Source organism: Artemia franciscana, chromosome 10 (genome assembly GCF_032884065.1).
Source record: "Artemia franciscana chromosome 10, ASM3288406v1, whole genome shotgun sequence".
NCBI classification, from domain to species: Eukaryota; Metazoa; Arthropoda; class Branchiopoda; order Anostraca; family Artemiidae; genus Artemia; species Artemia franciscana.
The window spans coordinates 3,001,321-3,023,752 of NC_088872.1; the positions used below are offsets into that span (position 1 = coordinate 3,001,321).

A 22,432-nucleotide genomic window follows, 5' to 3' on the forward strand; every position below is an offset into this window, starting at 1 on the left:
ATATATATATATATATATATATATATATATATATATATATATATATATATATATATATATATATATATATATATATATATATATATATATATATATATATATATATATATATATATATATATATATATATATATATATATATATATATATATATATATATATATATATATATATATATATATATATATATATATATATATATATATATATATATATTTCTATATATATATAAATAAGTTATTTGTGTGTTATGTCTGTTACACTATGTCTGTTACGCCTGATTATATCTTCTATATATATAAAAGAAAACAAACTAAAATTTAAAAACTGGGAATTGCATAAATATTTCGAAATATTTTGACAATAGATTAAAGTAATTCGAAAACCTTAAAACAGATACTTAAAATTTTGAGGTTTATTATAAACTGTTGAGCTTTAGCAAGCTTGGCACGTGAAGAGGAATTGTTAGTATAGATCTTAAAATGACAGAAGAAACAGCCGAGGAAGCTGCTCAAATAGTTAATTCAAAGATAAATTTTAGTATAAATCCTGCAATGGCAGAAGAAACCATTAAGGAATCCGCTCAAAGGGTTAATGCCAAAAGGCTTGCGGCTAAAGAACGCAAAACCGTGCAGTTAGATGAAAATCCACCTGGACAGCGAGAGTCAAAACGTATCAAAATAGAAAATGATAGCGATGATGATTGGGTTTGGGATTTTGACTTGGATAAGGTCATCAATACCTACCAGATTTTAGTTAAAAAAAACAAAGGTTCGGCAATATGTATTTACGTCTGAAAAATAAAGAAGAAAAAGAAAACTGAAAAAAGGAAAATGGTAAGAAACCAAAAAAAAAAACTAAAAAGAAAAAACTAAAAAAAACAACTAAAAAATAAAAAAAAAATAGAAAAAAGAAAAACCTAAAAAGAAAAAACGTAAAAAAAATACAAAAAATAAAAAAGGTAAAAAACTAAAAAGAAAAAAAAAAACTATAAAAAACTAAAAAGAAAAAAAAACTAAAAAAAGAAAAAACTAAAAAAAACTGGGAATTGCACAAATATTTCAATATATTTTGACAATAGATTAAAGTAATTCGAAACCCTTAAAACAGATACCCAAAATATTGAGGTTTATTATAAATTGTTGGAGCTTTAGCATGCTTGGCACGTAAAGATTTTTCCAAGTGTCAATGTTAGAATGAACATTGACAAATTGAAGAAAACAAATCACTAAAAAGAAGAAACTAAAAAAAAAAGAAAAACTAAAAAAGAAAAAAACTAAGAAAAGAAAAAACTATAAAAGAAACTGTATCTATATATATATAAAAATAAGTTGTATATATGCTTGTTTGTTTGTTTGTGGGTTTGCATTTGACGTCATTTTAAGTATACTAGCTGTTGGGGTGGCGCTTCGCGCCACCCCAACACCTAGTTGGTGGGGGTGCTTTGCGCCCCCCCAAGCCCCCCCCCCCCCCGCGTGTGTAAGTCGTTACGCGCCATTGTAGTTGTGTCCCTGTGTCCCACCTGTGAATATAGAGATATATATATATATATATTTTTAACTACGTAAAACTTGCGAATATACAACATTCTTGGCTGTCCCATTGTCTGTGCATATAAATTGATTGTCAGGTTTACCGACTCTTGAACATGCAACATATAATTGTCCATGGGAAAAACAGTCTGTATTAAGATCTATACCTCATTATTCTAATGATTGCCCTTGAGCTTTGTTGATGGTGATTGCTAATCGAACATTCCCTGTGTCCCCGTCGTCATTTATATATCCCCCTGTGCCCCCCCCGCGTCCCCGTTGTAGTTGTTTCCCTTTGTCCCGGTCGTCATTAGTGTCCCGGTGTCCCAGTCTGTAATTTCTCTTTGAGTGTCGCGGTCGTCATTTATATTCCCTGTGTCCCGGTGTTCCGGTCGTCATTTTTGTCCCGGTCGTCATTTGTGTTCCGGTGTCCCGGTCTATAATTTCTCTTTGAGTGTCCTGGTCGTCATTTATATTTCATGTGTCCCCGTCGTCATTTGTGTCCCGGTGCTTTGTTGATGGTGATTGCTAATCGAACATTCCTTGTGTCCCGGTCGCTTTCTCTTTGAGTGTCCCGGTCGTCATTTGTGTCCCGATGTCCCGGTCTGTAATTTCGTCAGTCGACAAACATGACGTCAGTCGACACACAAACATGATGTCACTCGACAGACACACAGACAACTTATCTTTATATATATAGATAAGGCTTTGTATATGACGTCATTATAAGATGACTCTACAGACCGGGACACCGGGACACAAATGACGACCGGGATACAGGGAATATAAATGAATACCGGGACACTCAAAGAGAAATTACAGACCGGGACACTGGGACAGAGGGAATATAAATGACGACCGGGACACTCAAAGAGAGATTACAAACTGGGATACCGGGACACAAATGACGACCAGGACACAGGGAATATAAATGACGACCAGGACACAGGGACACAACTACAACGGGGACGCCGGGGGCACAGGGGGATATATAAATGACGACAGGGACACAGGGAATGTTCGATTAGCAATCACCATCAACAAAGCTCAAGGGCAATCGTTAGAAAAATGCGGTATAGATCTGAATACGGATTGTTTTCCCATGGACAATTATTATGTTGCATGTTCAAGAGTTGGTAAACCTGACAATCTATTTATATGGACAGACAATGGGTAGAGGCACCATTTGGGCCAAATCTTGGGGTGGGCATGAAATCCATCTGGGCCCCCTCCCCCCCGGTTTCACTTTGTGTCGCATAGTACGGTCAAATGAAATTTTACCGTACTATGAAATTTAAATGAAAGTTTACCTTTGTTATGATGCAAAATGTTACAATCTACTCAATTATAGCATCAAAATTGGCACTATAACTTAAAAAGACTTTTATTATTTTTTGAATATTTAACTGAACTAGTCTGGTAATGACGTCCATAATTGAATGTGTTGCAATAAATAATTCGACGTACAATTAAAAATTAGTTTTGGATATTGCTAATGACGTGTGGACATGTGATGCACTAGTAGAAAACTTCCAAAGGCGCTTGTCAAATTTGCTCTTTCATTCATTTTCATAAAAGTTTTGTTTAAAAAAATTCTTCCTTTAAGAAGGCTAAAATACCTAATAACAAATCAGTACATGGCTTGTTTCAGAACTTATTTCATTTGACCGTACAAATCGGTACATGGCTTGTTTTAGAACTTATCTCATTTGACTGTACTCATGTCAACCAATAATTTTTTTGGTCGACGAAAAATAAACCCCGAAGCCGATTTCTTACAAACTTTTGTAAGAATATTTCAATTTAAAATGTACACAGCCTCAACCAATAAGAAATAGATTGAAACAAAAATTCGTCTTCCTTGACAATGCAACGAAACAAACGACCTAAAAACAGCTTCGTTTCAACTTGCACAAAAGCTAACGTTGCAACCTAATCTAACACGACAAGTGAAATAGCACTATTTCAACTTGAGCTAGGTTGACTGTACAGAGCTAGACTACTATAAGTCTCGGCGATCCCTTGATTTTCACCCCGTCGTGATTGAATTTATTTCTTTATTAGTTGAATTTTTTTTAATGACTCTACAAGTTTTGTTACTTTTATATAATGCAGGATTGAAATATTTTATTATACCGGGGAAGTATTTCCTGGGGAGGGAGGATTCCAAATAGTATACTTTTCTAGGCAGCTTAACTTCCTAGAGGGGAATTCCCAAACCCCTTCCATGCGATATAAAAGCGAAGAATTTTAGATCAAGGCAATATTGTAACGACTTTGTTTGGAAACTTTTCAATCATCAGCTGTTGAATTTTACAAGTCAATGTAGCAGGTAGGATGTGGGGATAGCCAAAGTCTTTTCGTAAGTTTTGACATCAAGTTTACTCAAATCAATTAATTTTTTGTCGGTAGAGCTGGACTAACTTCGTTAAATGGAAGAGTGTATGCGGTTGGTGGTTTCAATGGTTCATTAAGGGTGAGAACAGTGGACACATACGAGCCAGCCTTAGATCAGTGGTTCAACGCACCGGATATGCTAACTAGACGATCAACCCTTGGAGTTGCTGTTCTAAATGGGTGTGTTTACGCGGTATGTATTTTTGTTTTTCCAGGCGTACCACTTCTTCCTGGAAGTCGTCCTGGCCGAGTGGGCTTGTGCGGTCGATTCGGGATCCTTTGTCTGAGAGGGTGAGGGTTCGAACCCTTGTGTACCCAATTATTGAGTTTGTGACGAGAGTCAGTGGCGTGACTCTGTAAGCTCAGTCAGAGTCGACCCAACTCAAAATGGGTACCTGGAGAAATCTAGAGAAGGTAAACCCCCATTGCATTTCGTGGCTGAAGGGCCAAGACACGGAGATCAGCACCGTCGGTATGGACTGTAAGGTCTAATGCCGTACTCTTTACCTCTACCTTTTTACCACTTCTTATTAATTAGTTTCTATTTCAAGACCGAAGGCCTTCAGGGGCCTCAGCCTTTTGGCCTCTTATATTCTTTTGCATATAATCAGTATGTATATTATCGAGCCCTATATACCGATGAAGTAGGGGCAGAGGAAAAAAAAAGGTTAATTTATGAAGAATAAACCAAGTTAAAATCTAGTAAAACTAAATAGAATAAAATAAAACCTTGTCGTGTTTATTTTCTGTATTCTAGAGATGTATCAAACATTTATGTTAACTTACTGAATCTATAAGGTCATACTCCTGCTGTGGAACATACAATCAGTTGCTTTCTTGTCCCCAGTTCTCGGAGTGAAGCCCAATTGTGCTGCAGTTGTAAGGGCACCTGCCTTTGGTCGTGGCAACGTAGGTTCAAATCTTTGATGAGACAAATTTTTGTCTTATAGAACACTAAAGACTTTTAAATTTAGGGAAGACTAAAATGTCAAAAATAATAAATAAAGAATAACTTGTTTTCGAAATTGATAAAAAGTAAAGAATAGCGTTTTTCTCTCGAAAATTTGAGTGAAAGGAGAGGCACAAAATGAATTGTACTTTGCATAACTTGATGTTTTTTACTCCTTTTGATTAACTCACCGTATTTTTTGATTCATGCATTTATAACTTGGTCTATTATAATTTAAATCAATGTCTTATATCTTAAATCAATCTTATCAAATCTTATATCTTAAATCATTATAGTTTAACTATATGATAGCTATGTGATGTAAAGCCTAGTATGTTTTGTGCCAATCGTTTTCTCTCATGTTCGTAGATTCCCGAGAAAAAAAACCTCTACTTTTTGGTCCATTTTAAAAACGAGCTTATACTATATCTTTAAATGAGCAATAATTATTTATTTATGTATGTATTTATTTTTTCTCGATAACGGCTCTATGTTTTTGTCACGAAAATTGGCATCCTGGGATTTTCTGACCTAAAGAAATAATTTTGGTAGGTCAGAAGTTTGGGAGCCTTCGTTAGGAGCCTTAATTTTTGAAAAACAAGATTCATATCAGTGACATCATATTTATGAATACATTCGAAAGACGTCATATTTGCATCAGTAGTGGTTGTATCATTTTCAGTTTTTATGATCCAGGCAAATTACACAATAAACATGATTGATAAGAAAAATCAATAAAATAAATTTTATTTAATTAAGCTGTTCACATAGTAAGTCAACCATTTTCCTCATATGAATTTATCTACCGTATTTTAGTAGGATAGAAGTTAACACATTTCTAACTTTTCCAAGAAAGTCAGCTAATCTGCAGTATATAATAGATGCATTACGTAAAGGAAAGGAAGAGAACAAAAGTAAACGAATATTTGCCCGTATAGAACAAAGCGTCTTCGGCTTGAAAAAAAAGAATAAAAACAACAAATAAACGTTTAAAATCAAATAAAAATCTAATAGGCCTATGTTATGGCTTAAAATCTTAGGACTACTTGGGTAAATAGAACTGTGTCTTCAAACCTAGAATCATAGGAAACTATACTCGGCAAAAATCAAAGGATAAAGTCAAAAGTTAAGGCACGTAAATGTCAAAAATCAAAAGTTAAGGCACAAATAAACTTGTCTTGTCTAGAATCTTCTAAGCCTTAGAAATAGAGGCACGCTTATATGATTTGTGCTGCCATAAGTCTATATATTTTATAAACGACAACTAATGTATTAATAAACAATTTTTTTATTTGTATTGATAAACAAATAAAATTACGGATGTTCTAGAAGATGTAGCGAGCCGGCATTGTAGTAAAATTTAGTAGAAAAAAATAAGAGAAATTAGTCTTTCTAAACTTTCCCCAGTCAGAGATGGGCACTGGGCCTCAAAGTGTGGTGATGTTGTACGAAACGATATATAAAAGAATGGATTTTTTTTTAGTAATTTTGAAGCCAATGAAGATGTAATTTGTAATGAGGAATCAAAAACGGTACTAGAAGGATTGAAAGATAATAAACCTTAGATTATAATATGAGAGATTTCATGATAATAAACCCTTAGATGTTAAATAATTTCTTAGACCACAATGCCTTTCCATTTAGTATTACAACGAAATTAATTTTTTATTTATATGTAGAAATTTTACCTGTTTTTAATATATTATAGTTTAAATTTTAAACCCTCAGATGCTGACTGCTGATAAAGAGAGAGATAGAAGTTTATTATTATGTACAAGACAATACAAAATACAATTCAAAATTGAATTATAATACACTTAATTCCCCTCGAAAGGCTCTATGGCAAGGGATACAAAGGGGATAAAATAAATACAAGCAACAACTTTTTTGTTTTTCAATATAAGCAAAAAACTAGAAAAAAAAAAACAATATACAGAACTTACCTGAGGCCTAGGAGTCAAGCGCAGAGAATACAACCACACACCATGAACAGAACACAGGGGACATCTACTCCTGAGAGGAAAAAAATGTAATTGTATTTTATTCTTTATTAAATGATCGTTAAGAAACCTTTTAAAAGTCCCAAACGAGTGGCATCTATGTACTGAAGAAGGAAGTGAAATTCAGACCTGTTGACGAGCGATGAGGGGATTGAAATCTGATCGAATAGTAGGAGTAGGTGAAATGTAGATATCATTCGAAGAACGAAGGCTATATGCAGCTAAATCAGAAATAAAAATAGGAGTTTTCCATAGAGATTTTGGAAGATTGCCGTGAAGCTGATGAAAGACAAAAGGAGCACAAGAAATGATGTAAATAGACCGTAGAGTTAAGAGCGGTGTTGGTGAGGAATGGTTGGTGAGGACGCCGTGCTTTATTACACATGACAGGAAGGGACTGCAGCGTAGACGGAAAAGTAGACATCCATACAATGGGGCAATAAGAAACATATGACTGGACAAGAGTGAAAAAAAGAAGTTTCAGAATAGATCCAGGAAATGTGTGTCTTAAGTTTTCGAATGATACCCAAACTTTGTGAGACCTTAATCCTAATCATGGCTATATGATTTCTGAAGGAAAGATTCTCATCAAGTAGGATACCAAGAAACCGGACCACTCGATTCTCTGGTCTACACAAGGAGCCTTGTGACACCTGAAGGTGTGTAAGCTGAGTGAAAGCTATACCAATTCGAGAAAAAAAAATGGAAAATACGACTTACCAACGTTCAAGACCAAGTAATACGCATTAAACCAGGAAATAACTCTCTCGAATAATGCCACACGATTAGACTTGATATCACGTTCTGTCTTCCCAATGGTCAAAAGGGTGGTATCATCAGCAAAAGCAACAAGAAAATCTTCGTTAGAAGTAGTATTGGAACACGACCGAGCATCAGGATGACACAGAAATATCACTAACCAGCACCAAATTATCAAGACATCTAGTGACGAAAAAATATTATCAATAAAAGACGCTTGCGTGTCAGTAACTCGGGTTGGTGTACAAACTGAAGGTAAAATACCCGAAGAGAGCATCATCGACAAAAATCAATAGCTGAAGCAGAATTTTGATCCAGCAGATTGAGGTTAAAATCACCCATAAGGATTAGTTCATAGGGATGTTTTTGGACTGAGTCCAAAGCTTCTTCAAGAATTTTTATAAACGAAGGAATAGACCCGCTGGGGGACCTATAAACCAAACCCACAGCTAAATACTTTCGTATAGATTTAATCTCAATAAAAAGGGATTCAAAGATTCCTTCCTCATTTCTACTCAAATTACTTGTTTCTGATTCAGCCTCTCCATCCTATATCTTGGAATATCTAGAAGGATATTATTTTTTGAATCCAGGAAAGTTTACATAATCCTATAACATCAGGAGTTCCAACACCAACGACCTGTTTCAACTCATCAAAAGACGAGTAAAGTCCCTGAATGTTAAGATGAAACACAGAGAAAATATCATCTGGTTTGGAGGAGGCAGAACCATTTAATTGTGAAACATACTTACTCTTATAAGCCGAATTAGAATCATTATACTTCTGATTTCTACTTCTAATTGAATTATTAATTATATTTTCAATATCAAAAGGATTATTTTGTAATTCAAGTAAACGTTCCCCCAAAGAGTTGATACCAACCAGGCCACCAACAGAAATTGTAGATTTACTCATGGTGGATGGCAGTTCCGCTCCACGACCAAACCCACCAGACCACAGGTATAAGGAAAAAATATAACAAAAAAAAAGTGGAAAATAATATAATCAAGGTAAGAATAAATAAGAATAATATAATCAAGGTAAGGGAAAAAGCAGGGAAAGAGAAGAAAAAAGAAACAAGGGAAAACTAAGAAATAAACAAATAATCAGCACTGGTAATGGTAATATAAGCCATTCTTTCATAATAATAATATCACCCAAACACATCAGACCGCATAGGACCCACTACAATAGTTTATTCAACTTTAATGCATACCAAACACTCATACTATCTAATAAACTAGTTATACATATAAACACAGCACTATCAAACAAACTGATGTATTATCATATAAGCATAATTAATTTTATGAGATCGTATACTCATTTTAGCAATTTCACCGTCATGTTTCTGAATGCTTCACAGATTGTTAGTTTTTCATTTGAACCATCTTGCCGTTTCATGATTAGGCAGGGGGAGTAGACCTTTGGACAGCCAAGAGTCAATTCCGAAATTGCGCAATTTAAATTTCACATTAAGCAATTTCTTACGAACGTCACAAATAGACTTAGGTGCGTCGTCTGACAAAAATATTTTCTCAAATCCTCCAATTTTTTTGTTTTTCAGTTTCTTAGCGTTCGTCAGAATCTCGTTCCAGATTAACTTTGACGGCAATTCAAATTCCAAAAAATTCACATTTTCCCTGAAATCCACCAACTTAGCTGGGCTCGGGGCTGGTAGATCAAGGCCCTCAGTAACAACTTTGGACAGTAGTTCATGTACTTTTAGAGAGAGAGAGAGATAGGTTTATTTAAACAACATCGTAGCTAACAGTTAATTTGCGTTGCTTCACTATGCTAAATAGCAAACTAACACAAAAAAGAAGAAGAAAATATCACTCGGGTTTGTTTAGCTCTACTGTGAACAGTGCTGACATCTAAAAAAGTGACGGTAGCAGCATCTGGTGGCTTCGTCAGAAGATTAAGTCACCAAGTTCGAAAATGTTGATGGCGCCACCGTATACAGGGGTGAAGAAAGGTCAAATAAAGTATCTTTCCTGTACTTAATTTGCATATTCATGGCACAGAAAACTGTCAGGATAGCCACTGCTTTAACTGGTGACGCCATTGACGAACCAGCACACATATATTGAGCTAAACTTGGTAGATGGGCTCTGCAGCTGTGCTAGCGCAACAGCGCCATCTACAAAAAAAACCTCATCTTGATTACCTCATCTTGAACTTTCACATTCCACATCACTAATGTTTATCGTGTTTTTTTACTTTCTAATTTCATCAGAGTAAGTGACATATTGTTCATATGGGAATTAAGCGTTACATTTTCCTCCACCACCACCACAGAAATTTGGTTTTTGACGCTTGGGATCTCTATTTCAACTTATGGGAAATCAAAGCTGCATGGTGGGGGGGGGGGGGTAAAGAATAGCATAATAGGAAGCCACGGTTATGCAGTGTTTAAGCATGGCTGTGAAGCGAGGGCGGTTTGAAAAGTTGAGAAATACGTTTTGGATGTTTTCCAAAAGAACTGTTAAGGGTCGTTTTAGGTACTCATGTGACCGACTGCACATCAAACCGAAAGAACAACTGCACATACAATGAAAGAAATGTTAAGATGACTATGGCACTTTTAACGGATACAGGATGGTAAATTACGAAAAATCGTGCCTTATAGCTTTAGTTTTGGAAATTAAAACTTTATGGTTGAAGCTATGTCTGTGCGTAGTCTTGGCCCCTAATGGATTGATGCAGTAAACAGTGTTTAGTCAAAACAGTATTTATTTCCAATACATCTTTGTAACCCTGGGGTATACAAAGATGACTTGCAGTGTGTTTTCATCCTTATTGTCATGTTGTTGACAATATTGTCATATTGTCATTGTCATGATATTGTCATGTTTTAAGATAAGTTTGGCAACTATTAATTATTTTTATTGAACATTTTAAGGTTGGAGGATTCGATGGAACGTCTGGTTTAAATACTGCTGAAAAATACGATCCAGCTGTTGGTGAATGGAGGATGATAGCTAATATGTTTACTAGACGGAGCAGTGTGGGAGTAGCCGTACTTCATGGGATTCTGTACGCAGTGAGTCATATCTACATATATAAAGGGTTTTTATAAAAAGGAGGTATTTTTAAAGGTCTGGGTAATCTTTGTACTCATATTCAGATACGTATTCAGGAATTCATTTCAGGGAGCGAATAAAGACAGAGGGCAAATCAAGCAATTTACCCGGAAAAAATAATGTAAACTGGCTCCTCCCTGTACTTGTGCGCTCGTGTTGCATCTCGGGTAAATTGCAGCTCGGGTGTAGCTCGGTAAGGTCTGATCTTAACGGTTGCCAAGAATTTTCCCACCAATTAGCCATTCAAATTATCAAAATAGTTAGTAGTAGTGCAAGTTAGTCGAATTGTCCTTCTCTATCCGATAGTTCTCCAAACCATCCCGTGTCCTGGGTCCCTCAAGGTCTTATCCTGCTGATATCTATTTGATATGGTTGTTTTAAACATCACAAAAATCAACTTTAAAATGTTCATTTATCTTGTTCCATGAGGCTAAATCTGAAAAAAAATTGACACATGCATTGATCCTAAACTGAGTCAATAAACGGGAAATCGTCTAAACGCCACGAATAAAACAAATAAAGGTATATCCTAGCGGTATTGTTGAATATGGACAATCTTAAATATATTAAGAACTCGACCTCCCTCCTCTTCATTATCCCCACTGAAATTTTTTTTACGTTTTTCGACAAATAATGTATATTTGGAAGTTGTTTTTATTTTTTCACATTTTATTCTACGTGACAATCTTGCAAAAAAATAACATCCACGGCAAAAGAGCTATGGGTAGAAGCTATTAAAATGACTTAAGGGAGCAGTTTATATAAAGGCTGCAGTGTACATATATAATAAAGGAAATACCATCAGAGTAGTTAAACTACCCAGTAACTTAAGCTTGGACTTGTAGGTATGCAACCAAGGAAGCAAACAATTTTCGACAATGTCTCTAACGTCACCATTAACGCCATCAGCACGAAGCTGCTTGAGGCCTACGAGCTGCGCACGGTCCTCATCTGCCCAATCTACTCAAATTTTTGTTACTCACCCCTCTCAGAAAGTCTTAAGCCTTAAGACAGATTAGAAGTGTCGGTGTTTTCTATACCGTTATTTATTCTGAAAAATTACTTGTTAAATTCCTACCTTTGGGGTGCTAAGAAATTAATAAAACTTCTTGAGTTGACCAGAATACTTAAAAATACAAACATTGTGAATTTTACCCCAACTATTTTTTTCTACTTAATGAGTAAATGTTCGTCCACCTCTCTGAAAATTGAATACAAACGCAGGTAAGCCTCCCTCTTTACACCCTCTCAAGAAATTCCCATTTCCCTTAAATCTTTCCTTACGAGCTCAGGGTGTTTTTTTCAGAATTGAAAAACAGTTTGGAAGAATGGGAAGATAAGTCTGTAAACCAAGATTAGAATATTGAAAGGTACAGTGATGACAGTGGTCAAATATGGCTCTAAAGCATGGTTGCCCGGATTTACTAGATGTTTTACAGAGACATTGCCTACGGATTGTTTTGGGTACCTGGGTTACTAATCGTGTTTGAAACAGTAGGCTCTACAAAAAGTGTGGTTCAATCCCACTTTCTAGGGCTATAATGAAAGAATAGTTGAGAGGGTTAGGGCGCGTTCTGCAGGTGAAGGATGACAGATTGTCAAAGATTTTCCTTTTTGGATAATCGTCTTGGGTTAAACGGAAATCAGGTCGTCCTCTTCTTGGGTGAGAGGATGTCATAAAGAAATATTTAAAGGAAATGGGAACTTCTTGGAAGGGTGTAAAGAAAAAGGCTTTGAATAGATTGGGATGGAAGATGAGCGTGCGTAGCTGTGTTGGCCTCAGGTGGCTTGGTACTGCGGTCAGTTGTTAGTAGCAGTAGTTTCCTCGCGACATTCTCTCACCCTATTCGGGGACTACCTTCTTTTCTTTTGGTTCCAGGCTGATGGCGTTTAACGTTAAGACGTGAAAATTTTAAGTGTTAAACGTGAGAACGTTTAAGGATAAGGAGTTCCAGTGTCAAATTTAGCTCCAAAGAAACGCACTTCAACCTATCAATATATGGCAATGTAGTAGTATGAAAATTTCAGAAACTTTAACATTTGGTTCGCTTTAACCTGTTTAATTTTTATACTATTCTAAAACTTGTCGCAGTTTCTGAAGTGTACAAATACATTCATTACGAATAATCGATGTATTACGTTTTATATTTGTTATTATTATGTTATTGAGTAGGATGTCTTCGAAATACTACTCTAAAACTCATCGCTGTCTCTGAAGTATATTGACACAGGTAAATCTGTGAAAATTCAGTTGCATAAAATGCATTGAAATAAGTTATATTTGTAGCATTTTGCTAATGAAAAAATTTGTCACTTTAAGAAATACTTAAATCGCTAAATCTAGTTAATCTCTCCCTATTTCAGGTTGGTGGTTATGATGGTCAGTCTCGTATGTGCTTGGCTTCTGTGGAGACTTACAATCCTGAAGCAAATACCTGGAGTCCAGCTCCTGATATGAGCGCTCATCGGAGTGGTGCTGGTGTTGCAATTCTTGACGGTCAGCTGTATGCGGTGGGAGGGCATGATGGACCACTTGTTCGAAAGTCTGTTGAGCGGTTTAATCCCTTAACGCAAAAATGGACCCCTGTTGCTGACATGTGTCTGTGCAGGCGGAATGCTGGTTAGTTTTTTCCTTTTGATTCTACGCTTTTTTCATCTCCTCTTTATGCACCCGATCTTTCGATAACCTTGATTTTCGTGTCGATGTGGCTTTTTAAAATGAATAAGGAACCAAAATAAAAGCATTTTCCCCTTCGGGACGCATCTTAAGGGTATCCATATCTGAAAACCGCGTTTCTGTAAGGGTTTTCTTTTTTTCGCAATTATTAAGTTTTAGGGTATGCCACGATTTCGCCACTGTTACCACGTTGGATCATAAAAATCAATTAGCGAATGGTGAAATTTGACAAGGCTCTTCCGTACAAATTCAAATATTGACAAACTCCTCGTCGTAAAATTTACCAAAAGTTTTCATAAATAAGCTCATATTCAGTTAAAGTGCACTATTAAAAGGAAACAATTTGACAGCATGAAGAAAGGTAATATTACCTTTGCTCATTTTTCACTTAATGGATCGCTCAATTTGAGCTACGCCATTAATGGTACAAAGGTATACGACCTCGTCGCATTTATCTCTCACATGTTCATGCAGAACACAGTTTCATTATTTACCCGAATCAAAATCATATTCTGATTTTAGATTTTCTTATAAATTACAATTTGCGTGTTTCTGTGGTTATTTTTCTAGTCACTTTCAGTCAATTAAAAAAAAAGTTAATGCGGATACAAAGCATTGTGAGAGGACCCATATTCAAGTTAAATCGCTTAACCTTCTGAGGGCTATGCACAACCTGTTTACTCCTTAAAATTGAAACAAAAGTAAAAATATAAGATATTAAACTTTGGCTATAATTTGCTTATCAATCACTTTAATCTCTTAGGTCAAGAAAGAGCTTGCTATGATAATGATTGAAGATAATTTGAATTTTGGATCTGTTCGATGATATTTGTCAATGTTAAAGTACCCAGGACATCAAAACGAAAGCAGTGATTGCCTCCTGGCCCCATCTATGGTCTGTTCATATCAGAAAACCAGCAATGTCCATGATATTTCTTTTGGGTGTTATACAAATATTAAGAGTTTTTCGTTGCTTAAATTCTCACCTTTGTTGCCAAAATGAATTGTGAAAAGAAACAAGTGGAAACTTTTCTTGTTTACAAACAAACCCAACAAATGGTTGTAACACCCATAAGATGGCACATTCGTCACGTTTAGTAGGGCTATTGAACAAATATAGGCTAGTTCGAATTTTTGAGAATTAAGTAGGGTAATTAAAGTTGTATTGTCAGAATCACAAGAAAGGAAGGATTTTGATATGTCGACAGTGATCTAAAAGGATAAGTATAACATAATTAGATTGCCTAATTGGTCTCTCAAAAGGTGTTTTTTAGGTAAGTCAATTAATTAACAATTTCAAAAGTTTAATCTTGAATGATTTTAATTATATACATATTAATGCATAGCTGAGATTTATGGCAGCGTTTGTCTTTGCTACAGTAATCTGGAAGGTTGCAGTTAAGATCACAATCTAGTAGTGTTTAGGGTTAATTTAAAGCTGAATTTCGGAAGGGTAACTACCTCCCGGGAAGTCAAGACGTTGGTAGACTCCAGGATGAGAATTTGAGAGAAACGTTCCAGGAATAGTTGACTACTAAACTCGAGGGTTTAAAATTTGACAATGAGGGAGATCGTTGGAATAGTTTTAGAAAAACAATTTGTGAAGTTGCTGATGGTGTTTTAGAAAGAAAAATTAGGACTGCTGCGAGGAATGTTAGTGGAAAGCTTTATGTTTAATAGAGAGGAGAAGGGGCTTGTACAAGAAATATGAGTGATAGATCATATAAAGCATGATATATCATATAAGTGATAGATCATATAAAACAAAAGGAATGTAAAGAAAGTGGAGAAAGTATTGAAATATGAACTTTTAATAGATAGATACATTTTCCATATAGCAGCAAAATAAGGACACAACAATTCACATATATCCACAATGCCTCCATGGGCTGTAGGAGGGGGGGGGGGCTATGAAAAGATCAAGTAAACATTAAATATTTAAACTCTTAATATATAATATGAAAAAAACTTCGTTTTCTTAAAGAGTTAAAGAGGCTGCGTCCCAATGTCGAACCTTAAAACGTACAGGAATTAGAAGAGGCAGTTGGGGGGCTGCCGCCCCCCAAACCCCCAGCTTTTAAAGACTCTTTTGTACAGGTTTTTTGTTTTTTTGCTAACCCCCCGTTCTTGGCTTTGGAAAGGCCCTCTTTTAATTAACAAAAAATTGAAATGAATGAATAATGGAATAACTTCGAAAAATGTTAAACACAAGAGGACAGGAGAACCATTGCGCCGAAACTAGTAATTAGTAACAATGAAGTCCCCCCACAAAAAAAAATCTGTACAAAAGAGTCTTTAAAAGCTGGGGGTTTGGGGGGCGGCAGCCCCCCAACTGCCTCTTCTAATTCCTGTACGTTTTAAGGTTCGACTTTGGGACGCAGCCTCTTTAACTCTTTAAGAAAACGAAGTTTTTTTCATATTATTTCTGTACGTTTTTCTACAATCCATGGTGGATGTAATTTAATAATTCCTGTACTCCTCGTACAGGAATTAGGAGAGGAACTTGGGTGGCTGCCGCCCCCCCCCCCCGCTTTTAAATCATTGTATAAAATAGAAAAAAAAATAGATAGAATGACCGAAATGTTTCTTTTGCTCATAAGAAGCTAATATTCTGCTATCTCTCAAATGATAAGCTGTCCAGGTGTTATCAAAATTTTTTTGATGTTGTGAAAAAAAACCGCCCGTAAGGGACTTGAACCCTTGACCCGAGGATTAAAAGTCTCAAGCTCTACCAACTGAGCTAATAACTTGCATTTGTGTAAATATAACTTCTCAATAGCTTTTAAAAATTTCAAATTAACATGGGCTCTTATGGAGAGAAATCCGTTAATTAAATAGCTAATGGGTGGTTTCTGGAAAACAGGGAAGGAGTTATCGGATCGAGCTGAAATTTCGCGGATAAGCTCCTGGGCCGTAGGGGACCTTAACTTGTGAATTTCAGCCCGATCGGACAACGTTAAAAGGGGTGGGGGGGGGGTTGGAGGGTCGAAACTTTCGGGGGGTTAAGATTTTCCTACGAAACTTTCATGGGCACTTACTCGGAGAATTCCGCATCGAATGAGTCTTCGTACACCCAGATCCGATGTCGGATGTGACCTGTGGGCGTCTAGGAAAAAAAAGTAAATGAATTTTAAGTGGCTATGCGTGGTTTCTGGAAAACAGGGAAGGAGTTATCGGATCAAGCTGAAATTTCGCGGATAAGCTCCTGGGCCCTAGGGGACCTTAACTTGTGAATTTCAGCCCGATCGGACAACGTTAAAGGGGGGCTTGGGTTGACAGGTCGAAACTTTCGGCCAGATTTTCCCCATGAAGAAAAAGTTGGAGGGGGATGAAATTTTGCAGGTTTCTTAGTTGGAGCTCGGGCTACGAAATGCATCCCTCCCCATCCGTGTGCGACCACTGGAACCGAAGATCGCTTAACATTGTCGTGTGTCGCCTCTTTATAGAGGCACGAGTGTGCCTCCTTGATAAAGCATTGGCTTCATAAAAAGACCATGGATAAAATTGTCGAGGATCTGGAAGATGCAGCTAGACGGTATAATAGTAAAATATTGTACTGGTATGTTAATAAATTAAGGGGTACTAGTCAATCCAGTCTTGTCCCAGTTAAAGATAGGAACGGGGCCACAATTATTGATAAGGAAGGAATTAAAGAGAGATGGGTGGATCATTTTGAGAAAGTGTTAAACCGAGATACAGCTGCAGGAAAAGATATAGATGAAAATGAAAAAGTTTGTGATACCTTGGATGTGAAGGTAGATTTATTTTTTGAGGAAGAACTAGCGACAGTACTAAAAGAATGAAAAAATAATAAGTCTCCTGGTGCTAATAGTGTGGCTCTGAGGTTAGAAAAAGTTACTGAATATCATGAATGGGATTTTTGAATAAGGATAATACCCAACGACTTTAGAAAAACCTTTATTAAACTACTGTATAAGAAAGGTGATAAGAGTGAGTGTGGTAATTATTGAGACATTAGTCTGGTTTCTGTAGATAGCGAATTACTTAGTAATATGATACTTTTTAGACTGAAAGATGCTGTAGACAAAGTTGTAAGAGAAGAACACTGCTATTTTAAAACAGTTAGAGGATTTGTTGACCAAATTTCACTCTTAGGTTAATAATTGAGAAGTGTCGGAGTTAACAAACACCTTTGGTCCTCAGTTTTATAGATTATGAGCAAGCATTTAATTCTGTTGATAGAAGAGCTTTAGTAAAGGTCTTATCCTTGTATGACATACCAGACAAATACATTAAAGTGATTAGTGCTATGTACGAGAATAACACTACTGCGGTTAAGGTAAGAAATGAGGTTAGCAGCTGGTTTGTATTAGATTAGGAGTTAAGCAGGGTTGTGTTCTATCCCCCTTTAGTTCTATCCCCCTTCATGTTGATCGTTTTGATGGACTTTATCTTAAGGAGCATGGGAAAGGCAATGGGAGAGCATTGAATCAAATGGGAAGGGAAAACATTCGTAGACTTAGATTATGCTAATGATTTAAGCACTCTTCATGAAAGTGTGACCAAAATGAATGAACTTTTAAAGGTTTTGAGGGTTCAGGAAGCTAGAATAGGTTTAACAATTGATGTTAAGAAGACTAAGTCACTAAGGCTAGGAATTAGTGAAGATGAAAAGTTGACGTTGGGTAACGAAAAGATTGATTAGGTGATCAATTTTGATCTAGGTTTTGAACTAAGGATGCTAAGGATGGACTAAGTAAGATGTCCATGATTATAGTAAATTGTTTTGAAATAAAAATTTGACATAAAATTTTGTGCTTAAAGTTTCTGGATTTTATTGAAACTTATTTATTAAGCCTTGAATCGAAATGAATTGGCTAAAAAAAACTATATGGATTGGTCAAACTTCATCAATGGGCAATGTAGAGTTTATAGTAATATATCTTGCGTGTAGTTCAAAGTTGAAAATACAGATAATGAATAAGAATTGATGTTCTCATATTCAGTCAAATGACTTTTCTTTTTCTTTTTTTCTTTTTTTTTTTTTGCAAAACCGAATTTAAAAATCCAAAACTGAGCCTTAAAATCCAAATCGAATCGTGTTATCTCTATTTATTTATTTGTTTTTTCTTCTATTGGAATTTATTTATTTATTTGATGATTTTTTTTCATATACTTACCAATGAACAACCTGCTTTATGCACTGCTTAAAAAAAAGCATCTACGTATTGTAGTTACAACGTTCCGATTATGCTGAAAATAATGCTACAAAGTAAATTTGAATAAAAAATAATTAAAAATGTTGAACTTCATCAATTAATACAGTAGAGATGATAGCATCCAGATGTAAGGTAATATTTTCATATTTAACCCTCTCCTCGACATATCGATCCTTCCTCTATTCATACATTGCGTCAGGTTCTCGTATTTTCTGGTGTCCCAACGACCCATATTACTCCCAACGCTGCCAATGCCGTACAATTGCCAGTTTTTGGTATAATTTAGAGGTCCTGGTGCTGCTCGTCATGACTACCTACAGCAGGAAACATATTTAGAAATAAGAAAGTTTAGTGACCTGTTTAGATTTTCTGTTATTTTTTTTAACCATCTCAATTTCTTGTAGGAGTTATTGCGCATGACGGTCTGTTATATGTCGTTGGCGGAGATGATGGCTCGTCAAATCTTTCTTCTGTTGAAGTATACGATCCTGCTTTGGACACGTGGACCCTACTTACTGCGCATATGGCTAATGGACGGAGCTATGCTGGTGTTGTTGTAATTAATAAGCCACTGTAATCGTTTTCTTTTCTTTTTTTGAATAATTTTGGAAAGCCAAAAAATCTCACAAAAATTGTTCAGAGCTGAGACTAAAATTTGAACCAGTAATATATTAACATCACAAAACTATCAAAATTTTTTCCAAAATACCTGAATATGTCGTTTCGCCTCGTCATGTTATCCTAGAAAAGAGCTGAATCTCATAAAATTCCTTTTTTTGCTTCCTACATTTTTATACTCTTTCAAAACCGTTCCATATTATATTTTCTTAGAACTAAAAGAATTCGACAAATGTATCGGGCCATGTGGTCGGAAAGAATAAAGATGACTTGGCTATAGAGAATAATGTAAGGCTATATAGTATATATAAGAAGAAAGATGACTAAAGATGTACTAGGCTATAAATATGTTATTAGCTTTCAAATTTAGTTTTAAACACGTTTTGTTAAACAGTTTTGTTTCAAACACGCTTGAATTCCCAATTATTATTTTGGATCTTCGTTTTAATACCCTAAAACACTTGGTAATAACAAAAACTGCAACATTGGTCATTTGATCCCTGATATCTTGCAAATGTCTACCCTATTCCCGTGTACTTCTAAGCAAGGAAGAATTATCGGATTCTCATGTTTTGTAATGACCGTTCTAGTGAAATTTTCAACTTTATGTAATTTTATAGAACTTTATATAGAACTCTAAATTCTATGTATAGAATTTTAGATTAAATTACTGTTAATTTGAAAAATTAATTATTAAAATTCAATATTTTAGAAATATTTTCTTGTGTTGTTCATTTGAGAGTAACAATGCTATTTCAGGATACTAGTTAATCAATCTTAATCTAAAAATTTTCAAAACAAGTTTTTTTTTCGGTTACTGTGGGCTGGGGCATGTTCTTTACGTGATTACAGCTATGTTGCGTTGCTCAATAGTTTTCCCAAGCAGTTGCGTAACTACGAGTAGATTAGTTTTACACTCCAAGATTGTTTTTGGCTTTCCAAAGTTTTAAAAGAAATTTACCATTTTTTGATTTATTTTTGATTATTTTTCATTCAATATTGTCTAAGTCTTTATGTAAAAATAGGTTTGTTTTTGGTATTACATCTTAGCAACGAGTGAGAGCAAAAGTACATAGAGTGAATATTTTACGGACATTTCTTACTTGAGTGATCGTGTGTTTTACAATAAATGCAAACCTTATAAGGCAATTGCTATGAAAGAAAAAGATAAGTTGAATGTTTTGTTCTTCCAAAAGACAGCACAGTCATAGCCAGAGTCACGTTTCCTCTCAGGGGGAGCAAAAGTAGACTTCGCTCCCCCCTGTCGCACCATCAATACCGTAAATATTACAATTATTGCACAGAAATATTGCACTTTGAGCTTTTTTGTCTCCCCCCAGGTGCTTGCTCCCTCTAGCCCCCTAGATCTGGCGCTGTTTGTAACCATGCTCGTTCCTAGGGCTGGTTACGCCCATGGAAAAATAAATTTACGGTGTCCCCCCTGCCGATTCAAATACAAATAAAAAGGCTAGGACTACCCCCCCCCCCCTCCCCAGACACGGCAACCGAGGCAGCATCCCCCCACCCCTTTAAGAATCCTGTTCGTAGCTTCAGTTTTAAAAAAAAAACTATTGAAAAATTATATGTGATAAGGAACGTATACTGCGAAAAGGAGGAGGGCTAGAGCCCCTGTCCTGCTGAAATATCTTCTTTTTTGTGTATTTGGAGGTCTCACCTCTCAAAAAGTGGCTTGAAGGATTGATACTTTTCTAGTTTGTGTGCTTATACAGAGTTTGGGTGCTATTTTCCATACTATACAGTATATTTTCAATATATACAGTATTTTTAAAACTGCCGGTTTCCTGGATGATTGCTGTTTCATCCCTTTCTTTCTCAATATACTCCAGAAAATTTGCTTTTGATATTTTTTTAGCATAGATAGCATATAATTTACTGGAGGTCAGAACCGTAGCCTGGATGAGGGTTACCCAGTCTGCCCCCTCCCCCTCATCCGAATTTTTTTCTGAGCCACATAAAAGTAACAAAACCACATGTAAACAAATTTTTGCGCACAGAAACCTTGATAATCACTTATCACTTGATAATACATATTTGTGTCATTATTTTTGAAGTTTTTTGCTTAATGATGTAATTAATTAATTAACAATTAATTAATTAAAAATGTAACAATGTATTGCTTAACAAGTAAATCAAGTGAAAACTACACTAAAGTGTGTGAACGCATGTAAAGTGTGTGTGAAGATTTTTGTTTACATTCACCCCCAGAAAAACAGCCGGAGATATTCATTTGATTTTATCCCTTGTTATATATTCCTTGTTGATTTTATTATTTAAGTAGGTTTTAGTTTTTACTTTTTTTTACTCCCTTCAGTTTTCCGAGTAAATAGTCAGTCCTGCCAAACGTTAAAGTAGGAGTGATGTTGACTTTTTGTTATGATTTACTTTGGTTTTCAGTAATAAATATATTTCTTTATAGTTTAGATTTTACAAAATGGAATTAGGTGAAAGGGCAAAATAAAAATGGTTCAGACTTGTGTTATAAGTTAAGCAATAACCTCTTTCTATGCCCTTGGTCAAATTAGAGGTATTGAGCAACTTGAGGAGCGACGGAGTGACTAGGCAATTTGACGAGTGTGGCAATAACGGTAAAAACCATTATTTCGGTCAAAACGAGGGGATATGGTGAAGTTTTCAGATAGTGATAAAAAGCGGGGCCAATTGGGATCAGCAATATTCAGCGCTAAGTGTATATCGTGAAAGTAAAACCAACCTTGATAATAAAACAACCAATATCGAAAAACAGGAAACAAAAAGTTGAAACAATGGCGAAAAAATGAAGATCTTGCATGAAAATCAAAAAGACTGACTGAATGGAAAAAACAAACAAGCTTCATCAGTGCTATTAATACACTAAAGAAAGAAAGAAATACCTTGATAACAAACAACAAAGTATTAAACAGCGAAAATAAGAAAATAAAAAACCCAACAATGACAACAGATATTCAAGAGTCATCCTCTTATATGGAAAGCGAAAAGGTGACGGAATTTAAAAAGAAACTCGTTAGCCGTGATTGCAATTTTTGGAAGTAGACTGCATGAATAGAGATGTCTTTGAAGTCTTCTGGACGCCAGGTGGGGCGCCTGTTTCTAGTCTTCTTAGCAGATAAATAAATGACTGTTTAGACAATTTATCAGCAAATGCTATTAATTATTAATAAGTGTAAAAATTATGGTCTTTTATTTGAATTAGCACCAGAAACCCAGGTCACCTA

At 35.5% G+C, this 22,432-nt stretch overlaps 1 protein-coding gene across 1 annotated transcript; it reads left to right on the forward strand.

Annotated features, from left to right (window-relative positions):
* Nucleotides 1–3,923: 3,923 nt before the first annotated feature.
* On the forward strand, nt 3,924–21,635 carry LOC136031658 (kelch-like protein 3). The gene is made up of 4 exons (XM_065711328.1): nt 3,924–4,122; nt 10,544–10,684; nt 13,089–13,344; nt 18,986–21,635. The coding sequence occupies exons 1-4, from the start codon at nt 4,066–4,068 to the stop codon at nt 19,156–19,158; spliced, it is 627 nt and encodes a 208-aa protein (XP_065567400.1). The 5' UTR covers nt 3,924–4,065; the 3' UTR covers nt 19,159–21,635.
* The last annotated feature ends 797 nt before the right edge of the window (nt 21,636–22,432 follow it).